The sequence below is a fragment of the Mus pahari genome, chromosome 1, assembly GCF_900095145.1.
Source record: "Mus pahari chromosome 1, PAHARI_EIJ_v1.1, whole genome shotgun sequence".
Taxonomy (NCBI): domain Eukaryota; kingdom Metazoa; phylum Chordata; class Mammalia; order Rodentia; family Muridae; genus Mus; species Mus pahari.
In genome coordinates, this window is record NC_034590.1 from 48,040,375 (window position 1) to 48,058,207 (window position 17,833).

Here is a 17,833-nt window from a genome sequence, read left to right on the forward strand (position 1 = left end):
GCTGACTAGGCCATCTTCTGCTACATATGCAGCTAGAGACACAAGCTCTGGGGGTGCTGGTTAGTTCATATTGTTGTTCCACCTATAGGGTTGCAGACCCCTTCAGCTCCTTGGGTACTTTCTCTAGCTCCTCCATTGTGGGCCCTATGTTCCATCCAATAGCTGATTGTGAGCATCCACGTCTGTGTTTGCCAGGTACTGGCATAGCCTCACAAGAGACAGCTGTATCAGGGGTCCTTTCAGCAAAATCTTGCTGGTGTATGCAATAGTGTCTGTGTTTGGTGGCTGATTATGGGGTGGACCCCTGGGTGGGGCAATTTTTGGATGGTCCATCCTTTCGTCTCAGTGTGGCTTCATTTCTTTGGCATCTAGTTCTTTTGAGAGAAATATAAGTCAAGAAGTGCATGTGTATGTGTGTGTGTGTGTGTGTGTGTGTGTGTGTGTGTGTGTGTGTGTATGTGCGTGCATGTATGATAGGTATTTACATATACATACTTACCTGGAGCTATACACTTTTAAAAAATAGACTTAATTTCAGACCCGAGTTCCATTCTGTTTAAGGAATGGCAGTGGTATCAAATTTAGAATAATAATAAAAATCATGAGACATGAGACCAGGTTTTACCAAGAGTAAAGCCCGTCTATTAAAAAGAATGGAGATAAGGTGACTGGGCAGAATGTATGGAGAGGATTTGGCTGAGGTCTTTGGACCCAGATCAGCTTCCTTTGATCTCTCACTATTCATGGTCCTAGAAATGATGCTGAGTGCTGTGTCAGTCTGGGGGATCCATGAGCCCTGGTACTTGAATTTTTTTCACCTGTGTCCTATGTATGTGTGACCAGGGTGAAAAACATGTGCCAAAATCTTGAGAGTTTCTCCTCTCCAAGGAGGAAGGACAAAATTGAGGTACTTATTGAAATCTTGAAGTCTAGTTTAAAGGCTGGTGACTTAATGTGGGGGTGGGGGTAGGATTAAGTAAGGTTTATGGCATGGTTGTTTCAGATTCATGGACAATGGTTTTGAGGAAAGAGATTCAAATAGTTTTGGGTGGACTCTTGATTGCTACTCTGTTTTATTTTCTTGGAGAAGACCCTTGTGCAATGGTCAAGGTCATGTCAATGTGGACAGTCAGCCCCAGGTTCTGGGTGACTGGTTTGTCCATTTCAAGCAGTATGTGACTCCAGGTCAAATTTTCTTGTTCTTCATCCTTTTCTCCTCATCTTCTTCTGTCTCCTTTCCCTTTTCTTTTCCTTCTTCAACACCCTTTCTATTTCTTTTTTTCTCTTCACTTTTCTCCTCCTCTTTTCCTTCCTCTTCCTTCCCATTCTTCAACTTCAGCTCTCTTCCTGTCTGCCTCTTGATTTTTGAGCTTACAGATGTGAGCCACTAGTTTCAATTCCTCATAAAATTTCTGTATCATCTTGAGGACAAAAGCAAATCTATAGAATTATTTGGTTCCCTTTGTTCCGCAACACATTTTATTTTTCTGCAGGCCTCAAATATGTTAGTACTTAACTATTTATAGCCATGCTGTTTCCTTAAGCTGTACTTAAAACATTATTTGTTTATTTATTTGTTTGTTTGTTTGTTTGCTTTCTGTTGTATTCATTTACCATTTCTGCCATAGTAAATTATCAAAAACATAGTGGTTTAAATGAGATAAAAAGTAAAACCCTCAAATTAGAAGTTTGACATAGATCTCTTTGGGCAAACACCAAAGTATTAGAGTATGCTCCTTCTGAAGCCTGAGGGCTCATTTTCTTGGCTTTTTTTTAGCTTCTAGAAGCTTCTTGTACTCTTCTGTTGCTCGTGCCACCCTTTATCCTCCATGCCAGGTTAGCAGGTTGAGTTCTGGTTCTCAGCAACTAGGAAAATATCTTTGCTTTTAACAACTTATAATTATATGGACTACAACTGGATAAGGCAGAATAGACTCCTTGTCTCCTGAAAATTATCATCTTAAAGTCTCTGTGCCCATTTAATGTTAAGTACACACACGTTTATAGATGAGTACATGCATGCATGGGGCACATAATTCTGCCTATGTGTAAACATTTTCTCAATACTACACACTACCATAATATATTCACAAATATATTAAATATTCTCATGATTAGTTGTGTGTGTGTTTCATTCACGTAGCAGGCTTAGTCATCAAGAAAAAAGGTCAGTTGTTTCTCCTTTGCTCTGTTGATATCTTCCCGATTACAGGGAAAACTTGAGACCTTAAACTGGATAATATTTATCCAGCAGTACTCCTGTTCTGCAGTGGGGTTGGATATGCCTTCTCTGCTTCTTGAAGTCACTGTAATCAGATGGGGTCACAGGGCATCCTTAGCATGTTTACAAGTTGTCCCCTTGTTATGGTTAGTGAAAATATCACCAGAGGACTTAAAGGTTGTTAACTAGGTGCCCTTGTTTCAATGGCTCTTTCACATTTTGGGTAATGCTGTGTTTTCATAGTATTTACATCTGGAAGTGTAGTAGGAACATTCTGTTAACTTAGGAAACCATGGGAGTCTTTTGCTTTCCTTCAGGATGCTCAAAACTTTCCATTAATGCCTTGACCTGCTTTGCCCTGTGCTCCTGGGCTCATAGTCTCTAGTGTCTGGGTATAGTCTGTCATCATGGTAACCACACTACGGTGATAGGAAGAATATTTTATGTCATTGCCTTCTTATAGTTCAACATACAAACATATGTCTTATGTAGATGTGTGCAAAAGCAACGTTGTCTGTTCAGTCCCACTAAACCTCTTCTAAGCACAGCCTTTCATCACGCAGTGCTCTACACACATTAGGCATGTTGGGTTGATAAAAGCACTTCTAATAATTACTAAATTTAGTGAATGAGAGGTATTTCCTGTTTGAGCTATTACATTTATGTTAATTACATGTATGTGTATTTTGTTCCTGTTCTAGACTCATCTTGAAATTCTGGAAAGAAGCATCGACCACAGGGAAGTCTACTTCCGCCATGATGTTCTCTGCCAAACGTTGGGAGGGAATCCATGTCCACTGGTGACAATCACTGCCTTTCCTGAATCTAACAGCGCTGAGCATCTGGAGCAGTTCCGTGAGTAAAATGATGACACTTTTCTCGAAAATCTGGTGGAGAGGCTCCTCTGCAGTCTTGGGAGTGCACCTTCACTTTTAGAACAGAAGGTCTCTAATTGAGTGGGGACTTGTCTGTCTTGATAGAAATATATCACTGAGTCTTCTCAATATGACATGAAGAGTAAATGTTAATATCATTCTGTTGTAAAAGAATGGGGGAAATGAATTGCTAACTGCCAGGGAGAGGAAATGACCTGTTAGAATACAGAGCAGACCATCTGTGGTGATGACTTCCTTCCTCGTTGAAAGCAGACCCAGGTCTCTGAATCTCATTTTCCAGCTCTAATCCAGGCTCTCCCCCCTCCATGCTCACTGTTCTGTTTCTCTCAGCCAGTATGGCAGGGAAGGAAGGAAGCAAGAGTCTTTGAGCCCTGCCTGATGAATTCGCTTGGTAACCTGAGTATCTGCATCTGAAAGTCCGAGGATGTAAGAGTGTGTAGTCAGTGTTTCTGAAAGCCAAGCCAAGCCAAGAGTACAGATAAACACACTGACATTGAGACACATGTGGATGCATATGCAGTCATACAGACACATGGATGCGCACAGACAATACATAGATCCATTGTACCCTTTTTATACTAGAGTCCTGAGCATATGTTTGACTGACTTGTTACCAATGAGCTTTAGACCTCTGTGAGGCAAGACAACAAAAGTGAAGGAAGAAACAAAAAGAATTTCGGAAGGTGAAAGAAAATACTGGAGAATAAAAGCCAAGCTAATGTATCCCCAGAAAATACCATTTTTACCCAATGAAGTGCTAATGGTGTTCAGGTGACTCTTTAGTAGACACACAACGTAATTGCTCACACCCCATCAACATTTGACAATGGATGCTTAACAACCTGGCTAATCAACAACTGATTATCCCATCTGAATTGACAGGGCCCTAAAACGCCTTAATGAATAGTAAGGGGTTTTTAAAAAATTCTCTTATGTGTTTTATGCATTTAAGAGCAATTTCTCAGCAGCAATAGAGCCCTCTACTTGGCAGAGGAGCAGAGCCTGGGACTTGAAGGTAATAATCCCAGGCAATCTTCAGTGAGCAATTATTTAGTTTACAAAGTAGATACGTATAATTCTCTGTTTTCCAACTTGTGTTTCTAAAGAGGAGAACATAAAAGATACATGAAAATATACATTTGTTTTAACTAATCATAAAAATACCAAGCAGAAATCAGCCCCCATCGATTCATACTTGATATCCCCCTGCTTTCTTTCTGTTTTCAATTGAATTGTTTCTTGGAGTTTGGGTTTTAGGGCATCCTATTCCTCTGGTAAAATAAGAATAAGTTCTGGATGCTATTTATGTAATTACTTAAAATGTATATTTTTACATGTCTTCCTGCTTAGAAGAACTGTGGCTTTGTGTACGTATCCTGCACCTATATCATCTTGGAATTCTTAAATAAATAGTTTCTACCAGGTATTTTTAACAACACAGAAGGAAATTAAAGCCTTTGACTTTAATTTGTAAAACACAGGACAATCTTGACATGATCTACAGTGAAATGGGCCTTCCCACACCAATTATAAATTAAGAAACGTCCCATTGTCCACAGGTCAATTGGATGAAGGCAATTGAGATTCCCACTTGTCATGTGACTACAGTTATTTGACTAAGTAAGTCAAGTCAGACACAGAAAGACAAATAGTATATAATCTCATTTTTATATGGAAACTAAAATTATAATTTCCAGAATTAGATACTCTGTTGGTAATTTGTTTTTCATTACTTATTTATTCTCTTTATATCTTGATTGAAGCCCCCCTATTCTCCCCGTCTCACCCTTATAAATCCCTACCCCCACTATCCCCTACCCTTGTCTGAGGAGGAGGGAAAGTCCCACACATCCCTGGGACATCAAGTTATAGCAAGAATAAGTACATACTTATCTACTGAAGCCTAACCAGGCAGTTTAGCTAGGAGAAGAGGACCCAATGGCAGGCAACAGAGTAAGAGACAGCACCCCCTCCAAGTTTAAGGGAACCCCATGAAGACCAAGCTGCACATCTGCTCCAAATGTGTAGGGGCCTAGATCTAGTCCCTGAATGTTCTTTGGATTGTGATTCAGTTTCTGTGAGCCCCCATGTGCCTAGGTTAGTTGACTCTGAAGGTCTTTTTGTGACTTGACCCCTCTTGCTTGAGCAATACTATCCCCTACTCTTCCACTAAACAACTTGAGCTCTGCCTGATGTTTGGCTGTGAGTCTTTGCCCCTGTTTCTATCAGCTACTGGATGAAGCCTCTCAGGAGACAGTTATGCTAGGCCCCTGTCTGCAAGAATAGGAGAGTATCATTAATACTGTCAGGGGTTGGATCTCTCACAGGGGATGGGGCTCAAGTTAGGCCAGCCATTAGTTGGCTGTTCCCTCAGTCTCTGCTCCATTTTTATTTCTGTGTATCTTGCAGGGAGAACAAACTTTGGGTGAAAGATTCTGTCCCCCTTCCTTCACTGAAAGTCCTACCTAGCTATAGGAGATGGCCACTTTAGTCTCCATATCATCAGCAGCTAGGAGTTTCAGATAGGGTCATCCCCATAGACTCCGAGGAGCCTCCCCAGTCTCAGGTTCCTGGCTAGTATCAGAGATGCTCCCTTCACACCATTTCTGTGCTCATTCCCAGACCTCCTTTGCCCCCCAATTTGATCCCAGTTCCCCTCCTCAGCCCTTCTCCCACCCAATACTCTCTCTCCCTCCACTCACCGCCAATACCTATTTTATTATCCCTTCTAAATGAGATTCTCACATCCTCCCTTGGGCTCTCCTTATAACTTAGTTACTTTGAGTCTGTGGATTGTAGCATGGTTATCCTGTACTATATGACTATGTCCACTTATAAGTGAGTATATACCATGCTTGTCTTTCTGAGTCTGATTACCTCACTCAGGATGATATTTTCTAGTTCTATCCATATGCCTGCAAATTTCAATATGCCTTTGCTTTTAGCAGCTGAATAGTATTACCTCATGTAGATATAACACACTTTATTTATTCATTCTTCAATTGAGGGGCATCTAGGTTATTTTCAGTTTTTGACTATTATGAATAAAGCATCTTCAACAAATGTTGCTGGTAAAAGAATGCAAATAAACCCTTATCTATCACGCTGCACAAAACTCAAGTCTAAGTCAATTAAGGACCTCAATATAAAACCAGACACACTAAATCTAATAAAAGAGAAAATGGAGAACTTCCTTGAACACAGTCAACCTGACGCAAACTGTAGTCACATGACAAGTGGAAATCTCAATTGCCTTCATTCAATTGACCTGTGGAAATGGGGACATTTCTTAATTTATAATTGATGTAGGAGGGCCTATTCCACTGTCGATTGTGTCAAGATTGTTCTGTGTTTTACAAGAAAATTAGTTGAGCAAGTCATTGAGAACACCCAAGTAAGAAGGGTTCTTCTGTGATTTCTGCTTAGTTCCTGCCTCTGATTCCTGTTCTGTTTTAATTCCTGCTCTACTTTCCCCAGTGATGAACTGTGACATGGAACAGTAAACCAAAATCCCTTTTCTTCTCCAATTGGTTTTGGTTAGTGTTTGTGAGAGCAATGAGGAATCAAACTAACACAGGCTAAAGTGTTATTCTCCGGATATTAGAAAGATTAATGGGGGAAGAAGAGAGAGAAGGGATGGCCTGTAAGTACGGCAATGCTCTTGGATAGGTAGAAAACTTGTAATGCGCCATAATGCAGAGAAAGAATTACAGCTGGTAGCAATTCAGTATGATAGTTGAAAGTAGCCAGGACAGATATTTTTGAAAGTGCTAAATATTTGAAGTGATTTATATATCAAAAACTTTGATCAGATCATTCTGTTTAAACAACAAAACCCTCATACTACCTCATAAATATATACATGTTGTATATCAATTAAAAATTTTCATTTTTTTTCAATTTTTTATTAGATATTTTCTTCATTTACATTTCAAATGCTATCCTGAAAGTCCCTGATATCCTCCCCCTGCCCCACTGTCCTACCCACCCACTCCCACTTCTTGGCCCTGGCGTTCCCCTGTACTGGGACATATAAAGTTTGCAAGAAAAAAAATTAAAATTTAAAAGTTAATATCCTCAAGAAGAATAAATAAATACAAAAATTTTGACAGGGGGCCCTACATTTGCATTTTGCAACGGGTTTGAAAATTGTATATCTGATTCTGAGTGGTCCAAGGTTAATGAAAACATAGGCTTAGCTGATGCTTTTGAATATTATCATATCATTTCTCCAGATAATGCAAGAAAAGTTACAGCCAGTTTTTCTTATTTACTCACTGAACACACTTATACACACACACACACACACACATACCCACACCCCACACCCACCTTAATTGTGTAGATTCTGTGGCTATCTTGGCTCGGATTTCTATTTCTTTGATTAAACACCACAGACAAAAGCAATTTGGGGGAGAGGAAATTACAGTTCCACATCAAAGCCCGTTACTGAGGGAAACCAGAGCAAGAACTCAGGGCAGGAATCTGGATGCGATGCAAAAGCCATGGAGGGATGCTGCTTAGTGGCTTGCTCCTATGGCTTGCTCATTCTATTCTCGTATAAACTCGGGACCACCAGCCCAGGGGTCAAATCACCGCACTGTGGGCTAAGCCCTCCCACATTCATCATTAATCAAAACAATACGTCACAGACATGCCTATGGGCCAATCTTATGGAGACACTTTCCTAATTGTGGCTCTCCTCAGCTGTACCTGTGGCTTGTGTCAAGCTGACATAAAATGAACCAGCACAATAGCTGATTGTTACCTTCCATTATGGCTATTAATTTCAGCAAACCCCATTTTACAGGCATGCCAAATGGGACTCACGGAGTTCACGACCATGACCAATGGTGGTGCCAGATTTCCAACCTTGTTATTTTCTCTCCAGAGTCTTTAAGCAAAGCAAATGTGTTGACTCCACCATCATGCTGCACATCTGTATTATGCTTATTTAGTTCTCTTTTCCTAATGGCAAATGTAGATGTTCTAGGTAAAGAAGCAGAAAGGCACAGAGAATATTCTTTTGACTTCAGATCTTTCCTTTGCTCCTTCACATCTTGCCACAGGGTTTAGACATAAATGTGGGGGGACATAGACTCTGGGCAGCCATATAATTAAACTTTTTTGTTATATTTTACATCTTTGAAAATTTATGCGTGTATACAGTATATCCTGATCATATCCGCCTTCCACCCCCTTTCAGTTTCTCCTGGGATCTCCCCAACACATCTCCCTGCTAACTTCATTATTATTTTTAGCATCGTCATTATATTCAACCTACTGAATTCAATTAGTGCTGCCCATATGCACATGGCTGTAAGCACATTTTGCAGTGCATAAATGCCATCCCTGGGTCTGTAAAATAAGAACAACCCAACACAATATAAACCCCAGCTACTCCAAAGTGCAATTAACCATGCCTGTAATTCAGAAGTAAAACCACTTACGTTTCTTTGAACCATAGAATGTGATATATTGATTTAGAACACAGCAAATGAGCCAGAGGCTCAAGGTTCTTTGCCTCCAGGCCTCTTTCCAGGTGAGCTTAAATTGTCTCACTTGCTTCTTTCCCCAGGAGAGACTGGGTCAGCCTCAGTCAGGTGTGTGTGTTTATCTGTGACATAGCCTGTTTCTGTTTCAATGGCCACCACTCACCTTTCATAAGGAAGGTGTTTCCCCACTGTGTACGATCATCACTTGGGTTTTATTTTAGAAACCCGGGGGATAGGGACATGGCTATAGTGCCCAAGGAAGATTTCCTTCCTCAAGGCTGGTTCTCTTGGACCATTTGTTGTAAAGGCATAGAACTGGAAAAAAATTAAGGACAATTTATTGATTACATTTACTTTTTTCGTGGGTGTAGACTCCAGAGAGTCTCCCAGAGGTATTTATTTGGTTTGATTTATCTTTCAAAACTATTTCCACTTTTTTAAAAAGTTATTTTCCTGGAATGGTTTTGATTTACTTTCTTGATAAGTATACTTTCAATTCAGTTCTTACCAGATTTACTGGCTGTACATTTCATCTCTGCTTGGAGACTTGAGGATGACGGTTCCCTAAAATGTTCTGAAGAGAAGACTCAAGGCTTTGTACCAGAGACTTATACCCTTAGAAGCAAGATACTGGCAGATTTTCAAGAGTTTCATCCACCTCTGTGATTTTCCAGTAGGACAATGGTTAGGAAGACTGGAAAAGTGCTAACCAAGTCATTATTGAGGAGATAAGCTTCAGAAGACATTGAAGATGTGTGGGAAGCACTTCTGGAGTTAACTTTGACTGACTTCTTTCTTGTGATTAATCATGAATGAGTCTGCCAATACGTGTCTTTGGAGTTAAGACCTGCTTTATACCCTGCCAAGTTCCTCTGATTCCACATACATCCTTGAGAGACTGTCCTTGACTGAAGGAAATGGCCTTAGTCAAACATAGATACTGTGTCCCATAAACTTGCCATGTAAGGATTTGTGGTCATTGTTTATCTTCCTGGAATTGGTCATGTTTTGTGTTGCTTGCCTTTAAAAGGCACTGAGAAAATACACTTTTTCACTCTAACCACAGCCCTCCCATTTCTGTCTCTTTCATCTTCTTTCTGCCTTTCCTACAGTCATCCTCACTCCCCCAGTTGTGGTTCCCACATTGACTAACTGGCTCCAGCAAAGATGAAAGGGGCCCTCTAGAAGACAATGAACAACTCAGTTTAGAGTCATGGTTCAGGAGGGATGTGTGAGGCACTGGAAAGTTAGGAAATCTAGATCCTTCCTAACTGACCAAGTGTGGGTTCTCTAACGAGCTTGGGATTTTGGTTATCTTAGGTTTCTCCTAACTGATAAAGTCTGTGCTGCTTAAGGAGTGCAGGGCATGTAAGACATGCACAGCAGACAGGGAAGAATAAGGAGTGAATAGAATGTAATAGGATGAGACAGATGCTACAACAGGATAGAACAGAAGACAGCTAGCTCAGGAGCAGGCTACAGGTAGTTTTGGTTGGCAAGATCAACCAGAAAATTCTTTTTCCTGCTTTCTGAGGCTAGAGCCCATTCATTGGTTAATGCTGGTTTAGCACAATTACACCGAGTCTAATTAAGGTAGTAGTTGTTTTTTTTTTTAACGTGTATGTTAATAAGGATTCTGTCTTTTGAACAGAAAAGGTTTCATCCTCAGTCTACACTTGTCAGAAGTTTACATGCGTGTTTGCGTTTATCTGTCTATCAGCATTCTTGGATTTGAACTGAGAGAAGATGCTGAAGTTTAGCAGAAATCGAGAGCGCTTTAAAGTAAAGAAAGTCTCGAGTGGTTATTATTCACCCAGACCTCAGTGGAAGCGGAGGGGAGTCTTGGGTCTCATTACTTGGGTTTCATTACTTATCCAAACCCAGCGAGGTGAGCAGTTCTGCATTTTTCTTGACTCAGCCATTTCCCCAATCATTCCTGCTTTTTTTTTTTCCTTCTTTTTACACAAAATATGCTGGCTCTTTGAGCATATTTCTCTTTTTCCTGCACCCCCTCGTCCCCACACTCTGGGAATTGAACCTATGGCCTCACCATGGTAGACAAGCCCCCTACTGCTCTATTGCCAAGTGATCTTCCAAACAGTTCTCCTTTAAAAATAAATAAAAAAGTCTTAATTCATTCTTTGAAGATTTTAGACATGCACACAGTCTATTTTGATCATATCTCCTCATCATGCTCTCGACTCTTCAAGGACAACTCCATCTTCCATATTCCTTCCTCAACTTCATATTCAGCTTCTTACAAAAAAATTAAAAGAGTTCAATTAGTGCTACTCATATGCATATCTTATTTGTATAGGTGTATAGGGCCAGCTACTGCTTCAAACACCTCTGAAGAAAATGGATTCTTTCCATTTAAAGATTAATATAAATATTAGTGATGCTTCCTGAGGTGCGTGTGTGTGTGTGTGTGTGTGTGTGTGTGAGTGTGTGTGTATGTGTGTGTTTGGGTGTGTGATAGTACCTCATTTATAGATGAAAATGTCACAGACACTCTCTGCACTTTGACCAGTTTTGAGGCTCTGTATGAGCCATCGTAAACTGTGAAAATATTTTCTGAGGAGGATGAGCAGCACTAACATATGGGTGTATGAGGTATTTAAAAGGCAATTGGATGCTGTGTCTAGTTAGCAAAATAAACATAGTAGGCGCTTGCTTAGGACCCATGACTTACTTCCCCAGCTATATGTTCATGGTCAGTCTTGTAGAACCAGGTTTGTGTCATCAGCTTTAAATCCAATCAGAAACCAGCTGGTTACTCTCTAAACATTAAAACAACTATTTCATCCATAGGCATATTTTGTCGGGTTAATCTTTATTTTGGCTCACAGGGTTCATGGCTTAGTGTGTTGTTGGCTTTTCTCCTGAATTAAGCTACCCAGAACCTTCCAGCACTATGAACTAGCCAGCAGAAAGGAAGCTTCCAGTTCAGTGTCAACATGATTTCTCCCTGCCCTGTGGTCAAAGTATGTGGTAGCTTCAGCAGTGGTTTTACTATCAAATTCTAGTGGCAACCAAGAGCAATACCAATAGCCTGTCTTGTTTTAGGGGTTTCATGGAGTCCCCTTACCAGTAGCTCATAGGAAGGTATATCATGCCTGATGGTGGGCTTTCTACTTAGCACCTATGGCTAGGAGGACTGGGAGAAGCAACATCTTACCCCACACCCCATTCTTTTAGGATAATTCCATTAAACACACACACACACACACACACACACACACACACACACACACACACACACGTGGCTGACAGGCTGTGGTTGGACTATTCCAACAAAGGCTGTCTCCAAACAGAAAGTCCAAGAATCCACTAGTTGTTGTCCCTGAAGCTGGTTGTGTCAGTTGGTCTTCAGTATACATCAGAATCCTAAAGAAGTCGGCTCTATTACCATGAAAAATGAACTTGCCAGCCAATGCGTGGGCCAGCAGGCAAAGAGCAAGCACTTAACTTTCTTCCATACCCTGTATATAGGTTACCACCAGAAAGTATAGTTCAGATATAAGGTGGAATTTTTTCCACATCAAAACATTTGGATCAGGATGGGACTTTCTACCTGAAATGATTCATTCATGAAAATTTCTTCACAGGTGTACCCAGATGTTTGGGTTATGGTTTATTCCATGTATGGTCAAGCTGAAAACTAAGAATAACTATCATGTATGTTTTGTCTGTCTGTATGTATGTGTACCACGTACATGACTGGTGTCTGCAGAGCCCAGAATATGGTATCAGATCACCTGGAACTGGAGCTAGAGATGGTTATGAACCACAGGTGAGTGCTAGGAATGGAATTCAGGTCTGTATGGAGGAGCTGCTAGTGCTCTTAATTACCAAGCTATCTCTCTAGCTCCAATGAAATTCTATTATATGTGTGTGTGTGTCTATTAAATGATCATTATACAGTCATTAGTTGATGGAAATGATTTCATTTACTAGACATAAATAGAACAGCAGTGTATGCCAGGAGCAAACATTTATGTCATAGAATAAAAACACTTAGAAGATGTGACAAGGGGTCATATATTTATATTAGCCTTCTGAGAAAACTCCACACTGAGTGCCACAGTGGATACTTTTCCCTCTCCTCATGTTCTTGTCAGCATTGGTTGTCATCTTATCTTAACCTTAGCCATTCTGACTGGAGTAGCATAAAAATCTTGAAGTATTTGAAATTCACCTTTACCTGTGGACTAGGGCTGTTGAACCCTTAAAAATGTATTCCTTAGCCACTTGTATTTCATCCTTTCAGAACTGCCTTTCCCTTCCATAACCCACTTTGTTGTCTACTTGGTGTTAGAGTTTTAAGTTCTTTGTGTATTCCAGACACCAGTTCTCTGTCATATGCTTAGAAGGCAACCATTCTTCCCCATTCGGCCGGCTGCCTCTTTCCACAAGCAACAGTTTCTTTTGCAGTACAATTTTCTAATTTCACGAGGCTTCATTTGTAGACTGTTGGTCCTACTTCCTACATGGCCATCTAGGTTTCCATTCAGAAAATCCTTGTCTGACATAGAAGCTGAAGTGTACTCCCTGTGATTTCTGTTAGAACTTTCGGGGGCTTGTCATTCATTTCTAATTGATTTTTGTGCAGAGTGAGAGATAAGGGTCTATATTCATTTCTCTACGTGCAAATATCCAGTTTTCCCAGCATCATTTATTGGAAATTATCTCTTTTCTCCATTGTGTACCTTAGGGTTCTTTGTTAAAAACCAGGCAAGGGTTGCTATGTGGACATGTATCTGGGTTCACAATTATGCTCCATCAATCCATGTCTTCTGTTGTTGTTCCAGCACCATACTGTTTTTAATACTATGGCTTTGTAGTATTACTTGATATCATGAATGGTAATGCCTCTAGCAATATTTTTATTGTTTGGGATTGTTTTGGCTATCTAGGGTCTTCTGTTTTCACATGAATATTAAAATTTAAAAAATTGTGAAAAATTCATTGGAAATTTGATGGAAGATTGAATTGAATTTTTGGATTGCTTTTGGTGAGATGGCATCTTCTGGTGTCCTACAGTTTTTATTATATAGATCATTCTGCTCTTTGGCTGGGTTTTTTTCGACAGTATTTTTGAGGCTACTTGTTATGAGACTGTTTCTCATATATAATTGCCTGTATTATATTGGAAAGCTACTGATTTTGGTTTGTTAATTTTGCAGCCAGCTACTTCACTGAATATGCTTTCCAAGGTGTTCTAACAATTTCCTGTGGGGTGTCAGGGCTCTTATTCATAGAATCATATAATATGAAAATAGGGGTTAACTTGATTTCTTTCTTTTTTTCTACTTGTATCCCTTTTATCTTCCTCCTTGTCAGTTCATTTAGGGATTCAAGTACTGTACTGAATAGCAAGGTTAAGTGTCTTGTTCCTTATCTTAGTGAGGATGCTTCGAGTTTTTGTCCATTTGACATGATGATTATTATTGTTTTGCTACATATAATCCTTTATTATGGTGTGGTATGTTCTCTCCCCTTCTACTCTGTCCAGCATTCTTTTTATGAAGAAATGCTAGTTTTTGACAAAGGATTTTTTGTTCTGCATCTTTTGAAATGTGATGACTTTTGCCCTTAAGTCCATTTATGTAGTGAATTATATTTATTGCTTTACATATGTTGAAGCATTTCTGTATCCCTGGATTTATGCCACTTTGATCATGGTTGATGATCTTTTGGGTATGTTATTGAATTTAGTTTGCAAGTATTTTATTGAGAATTTTTGCATATTTTGAGATTGGCCTATGGTTTTGTTGTTGTTTGCTTATTTGTTATTGTGTTTTTATCCAATTTTGATATTAGGGTAACACTGGCTTTGGAAATAGAGGTTGGAAGTTTTGTTTTTCTATCATATGAAATATTTTGAGATGCTGTGGTATTGGCTCTTCTTTGAAGGTCTGGTAGAATTCTGCATTGAATCCATCTTGCTTTGGAGTTTTGTTGTTGTTTCTGCCTCTATCTTGGTGTTTGCAGTAGGTCTGTTTAAATTTACTTCATCTTGGTTTAGCTTTGATATATCATATGCTTCTAAATATTGAGCCATTTCTTTTAGATTTTCTAATTTAGTGAAATATAGTTTTAATGTCCTTATGTTTGTCTGAATTACTCCAGTGTCTGTTGTAATGTTTGTCAATTCATGCCATCTATTCCTTTTCAATTTTTGGCTAATTTGAGTCAGGGTTTGTCAATATTGTTTATCTTTTTAAAGAACCAGTCTATTTTTCACCAATTATTTGTAATGTTTTGTTCATTCTTCATTAATTTTCAGCTCAATATTTGTTATCTTTGTCTTTTGCTTTTAGAATTGGCTTGGTCTTATTTCTCTAATGCCTTAAGTTTAACAATATGGTTGTTGGAGATATCTTTGATTTTTTCAGTATTAGTACTTAGAACAATAAATTCCATTTTAATATTACTTTTATCACATTCCATAGATTTGATTATATCATGTTTCATTTTTATTTAATTCTAGGAATCTTTAAAGTTTTCTTCTTAATTTCATCAATGAAATTGAGTCCATCATTCAAGAGTATGCTGTTTAGTCTTTATAAACTGAAAGTACTATGTGTATTTTCTGTAGTTTTTAATTGATACTTTTTTTTTTTAAGATTTATTTATTTATTTATTTATTTAATGTAAGTACACTGTAGCTGTCTTCAGACACTCCAGAAGAGGGAGTCAGATCTCGTTAAGGATGGTTGTGAGCCACCATGTGGTTGCTGGAATTTGAACTCAGGACCTTTAGAAGAGCAGTCGAGTGCTCTTACCCGCTGAGCCATCTTACCAGCCCGATACTTTTATTCCATCATTATCAAATAGAATGTAGAGCTTAATTAATTTTCCTTCATTTGTTCTGATTTGCTTTGTGTTCTAATATGTGCCCTATTTTAAAGAAAGTTCGTGGGTTTCTCTGAAGGATGTCTGTCCTCTTTGATGTTTACATAACATATTGTCTAGATGTCTTTTTGGTCCAATTGATCTATGATGTCACTTAACTTAAATATATATTCATTCTTTTTTTGTCAGTCAGTCTAATGGTGAGAATGAGGTATTAAATTTGCCCACTATGTCTGTGATGGGAATTAATTTGTGTTTTTTAACCTAGTAATAGTTGCTTTATAAAATCGAATGAACCCATGTTTGGTATATTTAAAATACAATTGTAGGTTCTCCCCTCCCTCTTCCTCTTCCTCTCCCTCTCCCTCTCCCTCTCCCTCTCCCTCTCTTTTTCCCTCTCCCTCCCCTTCCCCCTTTCTCTGTGTGTATAATTTCCTCTTGATAGATGCCCCCATTGGTTAACATGAAGCGATCCTCTATCTTTTCTGATTAGATTTGATCTGAAGTTTATTTTATCATGTATTAGAGTAGCAATGCCTACTTCCCCCCCCCCCGGTTCCATTTGATTACTATGCCCTTTTTGACCTTTTACCCTAAGATTAAGCTTATCTTTGATGGTGAGGCATCAAAAAAGATTATTTTTCTTAACTCTTATCCATTAGTTTGTGTCCTTTGGTTTGGGAGTTGAGACATTAATATTCAGAGTTATCATTGGTTTTTGTCAACTGGACAGAACTGGAGTCATTTGGATAAAAGGAACCTCAATTGAGACAATGCTTCCACTAGACATTGGGAATTCTATTTGTCATTTTCTTGCTTAATGATTGGTATGGGAGTGTCCAGCCAACTGTTGGTGGTGCCACTCCTGTGCAGGTGCTCCTGAGTTGTAAAAGAAAGCTGGAGGAAAACAGTAAGCATGGTTACTCCGAGGCCTCTGCTTCAGTTGTTGGCTCCAGGTTTCTTCCCCAACTTTCCTCAGTGATGGGGTAGGATCTGAGGGTTTTAAGATGACATAAACACCTTGCTTTCTAAGTTGCTTTTTGTCATGATGTTTTATCAGAGCATAGAAATCCTAAGTAAGATAATGGTATTTTATTTTATTTTTTATTCTGCTTGAACAATTTTCTCTTGCATTTTTTTAAATTTTTACTTAGTCATCTTACATCCTTCTCATTGCCCTCCTCCCCACAGTCCTTCCTCCATCCTTCTTCTCCTTCTCCTCCGAGTGGGCAGGGTCCCACTGGATATCCCCTAAGCCCTAGCAATCAAGTCTCTGTGAGGCTAGGCACATCCTCTCTCACTGAGGCCAGACAAACAGCCACCTAGAAGAAAATATCCCACGGGCAGGCAACAGCTCTTGGGATAGTCCCCGCTCCAGTTGTTTGGAACTCACATAAAGACTGCACATATGCTACATACATGCAGGGAAGTCTAGGTCCTGCCCATATATGCTCTTTGGTTGGTGATTCAGTCCCTGAGAGCTCCATGGCCCAGGTTTGTTGACCTTGTTGGTCTTCCTATGGAGTTCCTATCTGCTTCAGGCTGCAATCCTTCCTACTATTCTTCTACAAGAGTCTCCAAGGTCCATCCCCTGTTTGACCATGTGCATCTGTCTGAGTCAGCTGCTGTGTGGGGGCTCTCAGAGGGCAGCCATGCTAGATTCCTGTCTGCAAGCATAGCAGACTGTCATTAATAATGTCAGGGACTTTATGAGGTCCCATTTGTCAATTCTCAATCTTACAGCACAAGCCATTGCTGTTCTATTCAGGAATTTTCCCCCTGTGCCCATATCTTCGAGGCTTTCCCCTACTTTCTCCTCTATAAGTTTCAGAGTCTCTAGTTTTATGTGGAGTTCATTGATCCAGGTAGACTTGACCTTAGTACAAGGACATAAGAATGGATCAATTCACATTCTTCTACATGATAACCTCCAGTTGTGCCAACACCATTTGTTGAAAATGCTGTCTTTTTTTTTCCCCACTGGACGGTTTTAGCTCCCTTGTCAAAGATCAAGTGACCATAGCTGTGTGGGTTCATTTCTGGGACTTTAATTCTATTCCATTGCCTGTCTGTCACTATACCAGTACCATGCAGTTTGTATCACAAGTGCTCTGTAGTACAGCTTTGGGTCAGGCATGGTGATTCCACCAGAGTTCTTTTATCATTGAGAAGAGTTTTACATGAAACTCAAGAAGAAGGAAGACCAAAGTGTGGATACTTTGCCCCTTCTTAGAATTGGGAACAAAATACCCATGGAAGGAGTTACAGAGACAAAGTTTGGAGCTAAGACAAAAGGATGGACCATCCAGAGACTGCCCCACCTGGGGATCCATCCCACCATCAGCCACCAAACACAAACACTA

The 17,833-nt window shown here is 39.6% G+C and overlaps 1 protein-coding gene across 1 annotated transcript in view; it reads left to right on the plus strand.

The window, feature by feature from the left end:
• Agbl1 (ATP/GTP binding protein like 1) overlaps positions 1–17,833 on the plus strand; it is a 780,867-nt gene that overhangs the window by 134,017 nt on the left and 629,017 nt on the right. The window contains exon 16 of the mRNA XM_021192763.1: positions 2,923–3,076. Coding sequence (XP_021048422.1) covers positions 2,923–3,076 — 154 coding nt within the window. The remainder of the gene's footprint in view (positions 1–2,922; positions 3,077–17,833) is intronic.